The 12,051-nt window shown below is 41.5% G+C and overlaps 1 protein-coding gene across 5 annotated transcripts in view; it reads right to left on the bottom strand.

Moving 5' to 3' along the window:
* PANK1 (pantothenate kinase 1) overlaps positions 1-12,051 on the bottom strand; it is a 69,767-nt gene that overhangs the window by 11,244 nt on the left and 46,472 nt on the right. For 3 of the 5 annotated variants that reach the window (XM_081251729.1, XM_081251730.1, XM_081251731.1), the window contains exons 3-5: positions 7,663-7,916; positions 2,483-2,659; positions 1,854-1,977 (exon numbers count right to left, since the gene is read on the bottom strand). In XM_081251729.1, coding sequence (XP_081107855.1) covers positions 1,854-1,977; positions 2,483-2,659; positions 7,663-7,916 — 555 coding nt within the window. The other 2 variants (XM_081251733.1, XM_081251732.1) reach the window with 2 other exon arrangements.

Here is a 12,051-nt window from a genome sequence, read left to right as displayed (position 1 = left end):
TATCACCTCACACCGGTCAATATGGCCATCATCAAATTTCTACAAACAATAAATGCTGGAGAGGGTGTGGAGAAAAGGGAACCCTCCTGCACTGTTGGTGGGAATGTAAATTGATACAGCCACTATGGAGAACAGTATGGAGGTGCCTTATAAAACTAAAAATAGAACTACCATATGACCCAGGAATCCCACTACTGGGCATATACAGTGAGAAAACCATAATTCAAAAAGAGTCATGTACCACAATGTTCACTGCAGCACTATTTACAATAGTCAGGACATGGAAGCAACCTAAGTGTCCATCGACAGATGAATGGATAAAGAAGATGTGGCACATATATACAATGGAATATTACTCAGCCATGAAAAGAAATGAAAGTGAGTTACTTGTAGTGAGGTGGATGGACCTAGGGTCTGTCATATAGAGTGAAATAAGTCAGAAAGAGAAAAACAGATACTGTATGCTAACACATATATATGGCATTTTAAAGAGTGGTACTGATGAACCTAGTGGCAGGGCAGGAATAAAAATGCAGATGCAGACGTAGAGAACAGACTTGAGGGCACAGCGGGGGAAGGGGAAGCTGGGATGAAGTGAGAGAATAGCATTGCCATATTTACCCTACCAAATGTAAAATGGATGGCTAGTGGGAAGCTGCTGCATAACACGCGATTAACTTGATGCTTTTTGATGACCTTGAAGGATGGGATAGGGAGGTTGGGAGGGAGGCTCAAGAGGAAGGGGATATGGGGATATATGTATACATATAGCTGATTCACTTTGTTGTACAGCAGAAACTAACACAACGTTGTAAAGCATTTATACTCCAATAAAGATGTGAAAAAAAATATTGTGAAAGGAGGATGTGTCTCTTGTAACCCCCGAGTTCAAAGGCAGGGCTGCCATCCACCTATTATAAAGACTGCCTCATACCCTGTTTAACAGTCCACTATTCAACTAGAAGGGGGTTGGAAAGGGTTTCTGCTGTACCTGTAATGTTCTAATTCTTGATCTGTGTGGTGGGTATTAGGTGTGTGTGTGTGTGTGTGTGTGTGTGTGTGTGTGTGTGTGTGTGTGAAAATTCGTCAGGCTGTACACTTGTGATTTGAGCCCTCTTCTGTATGTATATTTCTCTTAAAATTTATATTTAAAAAAAATTCTACTACTGATGCTACTAGATTCTTTAGTGCTTCTTCTACTATTACGTATTCCATGCCCCCTCTTTCTTGTCTTCCTAATACAACTCAGTTGTATTACACATCTACTTTACACATCTTGTATTTCAGAAAAGGGTTCCATTCTTTCCAAAGGAATTTTGCAGTGTTTTAAAACATGGTACCAAAGCTTGGTCTGTCATCAGGTTCACCCTTTCTTGTGCCTGGGGCTCTGGCTGGCCTCAGTTGTAGCAAGCTCTCTGTGCTTTGATAGCCCTGTACAATGCTGCTTGAACTCCATGCCACAAGGCAACACTGTAAAGAAGCTGAAAGCAGAGAGAATATCGAATATTGCAAGTGGAATGTTTTACCTGCAATTATTTGCAAGGATGCAGAGAGAGTTTTGCCAGCCTTCATTAGGTGTGTGTCCATGAGGTTGGAGAGGTTATGGTATAGATTGTCATTTTTACCATGTTTCCACAGTTAGATGGTATTGTTTGTCATCATCTAGTGCCTACTTAAAACCAAAACATACTCCTGTCCCTCCCCGCAACACACGCCCCTCATGTTCTACCAGGTGTGACCTTGAGAAAGGGCAGGTTTCCTAAGGATCTGTGGTTTTGTGAGGGTCAACAGTTATTGCACTGCCAAATGATGTTTATGAATGACACATGGCTTTCCCTAGGTTAAGGCCTTACCTCATTCAATGCACACATCCGAGCAATGGAGCCAATGTTGTTGGTGATGGTGACCAGGGTGGCTCGGGCGAGGTCTTCCTTGCTGATGGAATCTCGCTTTTCCTTACTCATCATGTTGCCAAAGCTATGTTGGAAACAGTAGTGAGAGTGTTCAAAATCATCCTTAGGCAGGCCCCATGCTTCCACCAAAGTACTGTGGAAAGCTTTATGAATAACTCTGATTGAGCTCAAATGACCTGATTTGGCTACCATGGTTTACAAGCAGACAGGATTACGGTATGAATGGTTGGCTGCCCTTTTCTTAATAGGGACAAAGTAGCATGGCTATTAACGGGGGAAAAAATTTTTTTTAATGCCTCTAGATATCTGGACAAGAATGGAACGGGGGAAACTGTTGCAGTTTTCCAGAACCTTCTTTCAAAGCTGCCTTATTTTAAGCACAAGCATCAAGAGCTAAACATCTCAGTACTTCATCAAGGGCAGGAGATCAAGTCTGAGCTCCAATACCATAGATCCTTGCACCAGGCTGGTGGGTTGACATTTAAAAACAACAACAACTAAATGAACAGCCAGGGTGGAGAGGTTGCCTCGTGTTTAATCACTACTGCTCCTAGCTACTTAGTCTCTACCTTGATGCTACCGCAGATCCTTGAAGGCCAAATCGTTCATAGTCTCCTCCGTAAATGTCCTTCACCAGCTTATCAACATTGGTGCTGTCGCCTTTAGCTGCCATTTCCAGAGCTTCTTCAAAGGTCTCACAACCAGTCAGCAAGCAACATAGGCCTAGGAATGTTCCACCTCCAAGACTGAAGGAACAATAAGGTTTATTTTTTAAGTTTTACTTTAAGAGATGCCCATCCAAGTCCCCAACTACATCAATATCACTAATATGGGTTAATAAGAACAGAAGAAAAACAAAGGGGCACTTGAATCAAAGTGCTGGGTGGAAAAGAGCTTTAGGGTAGACTGGATAAAAAAAGAGGGCAGAGACTAAAAGAAACATCAAGGAAAACTCGCCCTGAAGTTTATGAACAAAACCAGAGAAAGACTCTCACTGATTTCCGTTGTGAGACCTTGAACTAGCCACTGACCTAAGTGCTTCATGCAATCTTCCCACCTATAAAATGGGGCCAAATCATGATCTATCTTCCTTATTTGGGTGGTCTGAAAGCAGCAAATACCCAGAGAAATGACCTCTATTAAAAAGAAAAAATACAAACATATGTAGCTAAACAAATACTTAGAAAGAGAAACTGTGTGTACCTGAAGCACAGTTCATATCTATACAGACAAACTCTGTGGTGACAAAACTGAACTGGGACGCTGCCCGGAATAGCTGGCCCCCAAGCTGTATCTTTCATCTGACCTTGCTTCTCTAGCAGAAATAATTTCATTTAAGCTCCTCAAAAATTTCAAAAAGGAAACCACCGATGGATCTCATATTGGATTTTTTTCTAGTAAACTCTAGAAAAGGTTATTAGTACTTTACTTACCACCCAATAGTCAAAAAATAGTAACAAAGATCTTAAAATGGTTTCAGTGCTCGAACCATATTTTAAAAGTTTTCAGTTGTTTTGGGGGAAATACTTCTAAAATAGTCTTTTGAGACAAAATTAGAAACCAATTATGATAGTTGAGAGTGAAATCAATTGTATATTAATATCAAAGTTACGTGAGGGGAAGTAAAGCAGATTCAGAGTAAAGCTGTCACCAGTGAGCTCCTGGCAGGAAAGAGCACTGATATGGCCATGAATGGACCTTACTCTTTACCTACTAGACAGAAGAGCAAATGCACATCAATTTGTTCTGAAGCCTCAAGAGCTGCTAGCCCTGGGAATTCCACATGTGTTTGGCTACTGGCTTTTAAGAGAAAATTCAAGTTGAGATCGAGGTTATTTTCAAAACTTAAATTTGAAAAAAGAAAATTTAGGGTAAATTATACTGACTGTCAATAACTGTTACCAAGAAGGCACCAGATTATAGACACACGGTTCTTTAAATCACATCTAAGGAGTAACTGTGATATTTCTTAAATAGTGATTCTTACAAAAATACATACTTGATTGAAATGATGGGTTCTCATGGAAAATTAGGTAGCTAGGCACAAGTCACAATATCCAAACTGTAGGTGCAGTACCACAAGGACAAAAAGAGCTCCATGGGCATTATTGCCTTGACACCTCAGTCACAGTAGAAAGTTTGGATTCCTTCTAAGAAAGTTTGTCTTCATTTACATTTAACATGGCACCTCATGCGATGTCGTTAGTTTCAGTCTACCCTAGAAAGCTAGCGTGGTTTAATGGGAACACTTTTTGGTTTGCGTGTCATCTGAATTTGCCTTGTTTTCTCTCTTTATATTCTTTTAAAAGGCTTGGCTCACATTTCTAGTTTCTACCTTTCATCCACACTAATAACCTTTCTTTGAATATCAGGTATTTGTATTCATCAAGGTGTTCAACAACCAACTCCAAACACAGGCACCTGAAGACACTGGCTGACTTAGAAAGAAGGCAACTCATCATCTGATGTGTTGGTATGAGTGAAAAAGGACACGGGCTCTGTATGACTGGAAAGTGACAGGTGACTCCAGACAAAGAATCGGAGCTGAATGGAGAAAGTGAGCATGAATTGGCACAGCTGGAGCACTGCAGATAAGAGGAAAGAATGCACAGTTGCAGAAGAACACTTTATTGACATCCTTAACCTGCTAACCACTCTCTAGTCTAGTGATTCGCTCATAAACAGATACATGTTTCTTTCAGCAGACACACAGCAAGATCCTCAGCAAATCAGAGACCAAAACATCATTTTTTTTTTAAAACCCAACAAACTTGTAGTGAGGAATTTTAGGAAGAAGTAGAAGAATCCAATCACTGAATGTTCATGCCCTTAAAATTGACTCCAAAAGAATGAAATAAGCTGCACTGTTCATTTCACTGAAGTTTTAAAATTCTTTTCATTCCTCTTTTAATAGATCACACATTCTAACAATGTTAGCTGTTAAGTTCTGTTTTTTCAGTTGACTTCTATAATAAAATTGGAGTTGGTCAACAGAAATGTTGCTACTAATCTAGGATGCAGTAAAGTTACACACAACACTGAAACAAACCATTTAAAATCATATGCTTAAAAGAAAACTGATATCCTGTAACGATGTGGCTTCCTAAAAATAAAAATGCTTAATGGGAAAATAGGGTATATGAGAATAACAAAAAACCTAGAGTTATAGCTATCACAGTAGGAGTAACAAAATTAAAACGGAAGCCATTTGCTTAAATCAGTGATTCCCAAAGTGTATTCCACACACTGATGTTCACTGCTGGCCAAAATACAGGCACACCTCATTTTCCTGTGCTGCCCTTTATTACACTTTGCAGATATTGCATTTTTTTACAAATTGAAGGTTTGCAGCAATCCTGCATCCGCAAGTCTATCGGTGCCATTTTTCCAACAACATTTGCTCACTTTGTGTCTGTGTGTCACATTCTGGGTAATTCTCCCAATATTTCAAATTTTAAAATTATTATTATATTTGTTATGGTGATCTGTGATCTTTGGTGCTACTATCGCATAAGGATTATTACCCACTGAAGGCTTAGATGATGGTTAGCATTTTTTAGCAATAACATATTTTTTAATAAAGGCATATACATTTTTAAAACATTGCACACTTAATAGACTACAGTACAGTGTAAACACAACATTTATATGCACTGGGAAACCAAAAAATTTGTGTGATTCGCCTTATTGTGATACTCGCTTACTACGGAGGTCTGGAATGGAACCTGCAGTATCTCCGAGGTATGCCTGTAGTTTAGATCAGCGGTTTTCTAACTTGGATCAAAAAAAAACCTTTGGCAGAACAACTCTGGTTGGACAAGGAAGATCTGGGGCCCAGAGACTTGATATTTCATTCCCCTCCCCGACCTGTGGCAGCCCCAGAAAGGGCTCTCTAGTAACCTTCCGTCTCCTGTAGCACCTTTCCAAAACTACTGGTTAAAGAGAGCTTGTAAGGAAGCTTGGGCATCCACACAGGATTTGTTGATGATTGCAAATCAGTGATCATAACTGGCATTTACCGATAACTGGAATGGATAGGCATTATTGCACATGTGACAGATGCCAAACGTCACAATTTGGCTCATCATTCAAAGACAACCCAGATCCTTGGAACCCCCAAGTTTGAGAGAGTGTACCTGTGATATAATTCTTGAATTTGTTAAGTGTTAATGAACAAAATTATAAATATCTCTAATTCTGGAAAATGCTTAGCTTGTTGTTACCTTGAGACTAGCTCTACCAATTCAATGGTTCCTTTGGGGAAGCAGTTTGTAGTTTCTTAAAAATTATACCTTTCTCAGGAGATCACCCTCTTAAGGTAAAACCAGCTCAGCCGAATTCTTCATTTGTCTCAGATAGTTCTGACAGTCCTAATGAGGCCATGGGGCCAGTTGTGATTCTCATGTGAGCAAGTAAGGTTAGTGCTGTATTCTCAGTGAGAAAATGTATTGACTAGCGGCAATTAACGTACACACCAAAGCCTATATTCTGGACACGAGCAGGATCAGTCAGAATGTGTGGTTCAGGGTTTCTTAACACTACTAACTGTTAACATTTGAGGCGTGATACTTTTTTGCTGTGGAGGACTGACCAACGGACTCTAGGATATTTAGCAGCATCCTTAACCTCTGGTCACTAGGTGCCATTATCGCTGCACCTCCAGTTGTGACAACCAAAAAGTGTCCCCAGACATAGCCAAACGCCCCCTGGGGGCCTCAATCTTCCCTTCCCCAGTGGTGAACCCCTGATGTCTGCCCATCACAAGTCATGTCAATACAGGAGAAAAGCAGCGCTCTCCTCCTAACGGGTGGGTAGAACCGCAGAATTTCAGTACTGGAAAAGCTTGTGGAAACTAAGAAACAACTCACTCACTTCATGGCACAAACAAGGAAACTGAGGCCCAGAGAAGTTCCATGATATCTTCATCTATCAAAAACAAGGGTTTCAATACCATGTTTCAAAGCACACACCACACAACACTAGTTCCTTAAGTTGTTCCTCCAAAACTGGGTTCTGTGGTCCAATAAGCTGAAGAAACACTTCATACCAAATCTTCTTATAAGTAAGGAAAACCTGTTTAATTTTGTTTGTACTACAATTTCTCAGACTTCTGACCCTGGATCTTTTTCCCGTGTTGAATTCCCATTAACAGGAAGCTGAGCCCACGTGCCCTTGGGGAGTGTGTACATTAAGAAACATGGTACTCTGCTCTGCTCTAGTTGCAGGGCTGTTTTCCTGTCCACTGCACTCCCAAATTCCCTGTGAGGTGTGCTGACTATTCCAGTTTGCAGCTGAAGCATTTACCTGAAGGTAAAAAATCTGTAAACCCCATCTGGCTCACTGATTGGAACGACTATTTCAAGCAATTCTTCCTGTGCTAGGCACCAAGGTACTTCCAGAAAGAAGCCCTCTTTGACCATCCCAAGCATCCTTCCACCTGGATTCTACTGTGCTTGTGGTCCCTGCCATTCACCTGGCACTTAATATGTCTGCCTTTGGGAAAATTTCTGGTATGTGCAACACTTTTTCCCACAACCTGACCAGTTTCCAACCAAGGCTGTGTTTTATTAAATTTTCTATAAATCACCCTGTGTAACATATCCAATAGATCCTTTTTGGTTGGCTGAGGAGGGTAAGATCTTTCTTTTAAAAATGTAGTAAATATAAATAACCTTTTCAGAAAGTGGTCTTCAAGGAAGAGGCCTGGGTTTAAGCACAAAAAGGTTCTTCTAGTGGAAACCACGTTTACCTGGTCCCTGTAACTCTTTTATAGTTGTCCTTGGAGTACACTGCTAGGATGCTGACACCTGAGCCCATGTTCACCAGCAACATAGGGTACGGGTTATCCAGACAGTACGGCCTTTTTTGACACAATTCGGGATTTGTGGGATTTTCAAAATAGTAACATTCCGGCTTGCCGTTGAAGCCAACAGAGTCAACGTAAAGCAGGCCCTGAATCAGACAGTCCAGTTCATCCAGTTTGTGCAGCTGAAGGTCAGCAATCTGAAAGAGAAGGAGCCCTTGTGAGAGAGACCACTACCACCTCAGGGGAAGCCCCCGGAAGCTTTCAGCTGAACTTAACATGTGTCATGAACAGGAAAAGCATGGAAACATCCCTCAAGTACCACACTGAATTCTTGTTGAGAAGCAGTCATTCCGCTGGAAAGGCACCGGACGTTGTGTCTACTCATGGTGCCTGCCGAGAGACAGGACCCTACCTGATAGCTGGCAAGGCAGCCACTAGCACGTGGGGTGGGCAGAAGGGTTGCCCCTGAAAGCTACGTCCATGTCCTAATTCTCAGAACCTGTGAATGCTGCCTTATTTGGAAAAAGGGTCTTTGCAGGTGTGATTCAGGGAAGAATCTTGAGATGCAGAGGGCATCCTGGGTTATCTGGGTGGGCCCTAAGTCCACTGGCAGTTTCCTCACGAGGCACAGGAAAGATCTGACAGACACAGAGGAGAAGGTCGTGTAAAGATGGGAGGCAGAGCCTGGAGAACTGCACCACAGGCCAAGGAAGGCCGATGGCCACCAGACGCTGTGAGAGGCAAAGAATGGATTCTGCCCAGGAGTCTCGGAAGGAAGTGTGGTCCTGCCAACACCTTGATTTCAGCCCTCTGGCCTCCAGAACTATGACTGAGTAAATTTCTGTTGTTTTAAGCTGCTAGGTTTGTGGTAATTTGTTAGAGCAGTCACAGGAAGCTAACCCAGCATACTTCAGGGGGAGGCGAGTGAGAATGTTCTGAAAGCAGAAAGGCTCCTACACTTCTTGGCAGGATACGGGGTCCTGAGGGAGGCATGTGAGCCTGGGAGCTGGGGACAATCTCCTCTGAGCCCACACAGCCCAATTCTCCTTTTCCCAAGCCTGGGCTTTGGAGTTCGACAGACCTGGCTTTGAAAGCTATAACTCCAACACTTACCTAATTGAGGGATGTGGGGCAAGTTACTTAACTTCTCAAGCCTCAGTTTCCTCCTCTGTAAAATGGGAATAATACCCACAGTGCAGTATTGTGAAGGTTACATGATAATAATATATGTAAAATGCTAACTCAGGGCTTGGCAAGTGCAAAGGACTCAAAAAATATTGACTCTTTTATTAATAGCTGAGGTGGTCCCAGACTGTCCTCTCAATGCTCCTATGAAACAAAAACTCCTATTCTCCTAGGTACGGGGGAAAAAAGTAAAGGGGAATCAGCTGGCTGAGGGCTAGCCTTAGCGGAGCATGAGTACTTTGCATCCTCAAAAGTTTATTCACGATCCTCAAGAGTGATTACTGCTGGTCAAAAAAAAAAAAAAATCTAACATTCACCAACATGAAACTGAACCAATGATGGAAGATCATTTTCAAGTTCTAATTTAAATTAAAAAGAATCTCTTTAAGGAAATAATAACTGGTATTTATTATTTACTATATGCCAAGCACCTGTACTGGATCATTTACTTCTCATAAAAACCCTATGGGGAGGTATTGTTCTCCTAACTCTATGGTTAAGGCTCATAGAGCTTAAATAATTTTCCCTAAGTGATACAACTAGCAAATGCCTCCTAATAACTCGCTGTTCTTCTCTTGTTTTCATTCATAATGAGTCCTGCTTCTGGGATCTGGAAACCACCTACACAACTACTATACTTAGATATTTTGCCCCAAAAGCATCATCTTCATTATAAAAGTTAATAGCTAGAAGAAAACTTCTGACTTTTTGTCACTCACCTGAATGTCCCATTCAACAAAATCCACTGAAGCTATACCTGCAGAGCAGAATTAGTTAGAATAGGTTACCAGCAAGGTGGTAGACGTTTTCTTTTTTTTTACATCTTTAAAAATATGGAATGCTTCACAAATTTGTGCGTCATCCTTGTGCAGGGGCCATGCTAATCTTCTCTGTATCGTTCCAATTTTTAGTATATGTGCTGCCGAAACAAGCACTAGATGTTTTCTTGATACACAGAAACAATCATTCTAAGTGACACTTGGTGATAAAGTACATCTATCTCATAAGTGATTTTGAACATTTCATTTTTCACCAAGTGGAACTTTTGGGTGAGATGCATGTCATGATTCACGTGTTCAGGGGGTAACACTAGAGGTATAAGGCTATCTGGAGACCTAAACACTATAGTGACACAGCCACGTAAATGTTATCTTCTCATCCTCCGGGATTCCCTGCCCCTATCAATGTCTTCCAACGCACTCACAGCGTGGGTCACATTCTGGCTTGTTTTTGGTTCAGTGGGTGCCCCTGAGCACCACGCTCAAAGGCCTGTCCATAATAATGGCTTAATAAACATTTCTTAAATGGAACAGGGAAAACTGTCCCCTCCTGGATCACCACAAACTGAAAAGTAGCGATTTCATCACCCAGTCTTGGGGCCATAGGTTCACCTGCTTAAAAATTAATCGGAGGTCCATCAACAATATTGACAGAAGTGCCCAGAACCAACATCACAAACACGAACAGTGACACCGTCTGTTCAGGGGACATCCTGAGACTATGTTCGGGAAAAAGAAAAACCTGTCAGGGCAAGTAAACAAAGCACGTAGCTTTGCTCTGAAGGGAAAGATCTCACCTTTCCCCTCAAAATCACTTTCAAATAAAGTGCTAGCAGCAAACAAACATCTCTTCTATAACATTTTACTGAGGGATGGATATTTCTGAAGCCTGAGGTCATGCATCCCCAAACTGGGCAACAGAAATATTAGTCACTTTCATTGAGACCTATGGAGACCTCCCTCAAAGGTCTTTTCCATCCAGAAATAGGGACAGGCTCACAAGTGTAAGCGATGAATCAAATCATTACTTGGACAGTATGTTCAGATCCCAGCTATGGAGAAACACTCTTTCTTTGGGTTTAGTTTTCTTTATACCAGGGTAACAAAAGCAAATGCTGCAGGAGCCAATAAAGCAGTGAAGTCCCTTGACTAAATGTTAAAGTAACAGAATGATGGGGATTGTGGCACACAAGACAATCCACACATATTTAAAATTCACTGCAGCCCGCTGTTGCCATGTGGTAATGGGGGCTTAATGTTGCCAAATGATTCTATTTCTCAAGAAATAGAGCTCAAGAGCTGGAAACCCAGATTTTTATGTGAAAACTTCCAATTTTTAAATGCTGGCAGCTAGTTTTAAATTTTTAAAAAAACATCAGATCCAGCAAACATGCAGATGAAGCTTCAGCTAATGTGAACATAACCTTGTCACCAAGGCGTGCTGGTCAATGTTTAACAATCAGCTCTCTGGGAGCAAATGCCCTGGTTTATAGCATTTACCAATTTCCATGGTATAATCACTCCCACCATAGCCAACTTCAAGCTACCAACACGATGTCACTAAACACAGCGCTGGGAAGATACAATGCGCTCTCATGCACACAGTGGGCTCTCGTGAGCCAGTAGGAGCTGACTTCAGCACCCCACTGCTTGTGACTCTCCTTAGCACTTTTGGGAAGTATGAGTTCTGCCAATTCCTATGTCATTAAGCTTAAACTATTCCTCAGACTTAACACCAACAAACCAAACTTGCCCTAAGACTCACACTCTGTAAATAACGGAAGTAGGGGAAGAAATAAAGTAAAAAAAATAATTTTGTTTTCAAACTACTACTATGGTAAACTAACTTTACTTTGCCTAGTCCCAAAGTCACCCAAGCAAGCATGGGTGCAGTGGGGTTCTCAAATTTTAGGTGCCAGCAGAATCACCTGGAGGGTTTGTTAAATCACAGATCGCTGGGTCCCACTCCCAGAGTTTCTGATTGCATGTCTAACAATATCCCAGGTGATGCTGATGCTGCCAGTCCTAGGACCACACAGACTTTGGAGCTGAAGAGCTGGGATTAATGCATGACCCCACTCCAGTACAGTGACAACAGCCCTTCAATAAAATCACATACTCTCCCCAATAGCAGCTGCCTTGGCTAACCTGCAGGGCTGTTTTCAAGAATCCAGTGAGATGGCTGTGTGAACATGCTTTGGAAACATGAGTTACACATGAATTTTATATAAGAAGTAAGATAATTCAGGTCTTCTTATCTCAAGTTGAAATACATTTGGAAACATCATTTCCAAACCGAAAACTCTAATTTCTCAAAGGAATTCAGTGATTCCCTGTATGATGAAATTAGAAAAAATATGGATTCTAA

Source organism: Mesoplodon bidens, assembly GCF_964165515.1.
Source record: "Mesoplodon bidens genome assembly, chromosome: 1".
In the NCBI taxonomy this organism is placed as follows: domain Eukaryota; kingdom Metazoa; phylum Chordata; class Mammalia; order Artiodactyla; family Ziphiidae; genus Mesoplodon; species Mesoplodon bidens.
The sequence above is the reverse complement of the archived record's forward strand: the minus strand, read 5'-3'. Positions and strand labels throughout refer to the sequence as shown.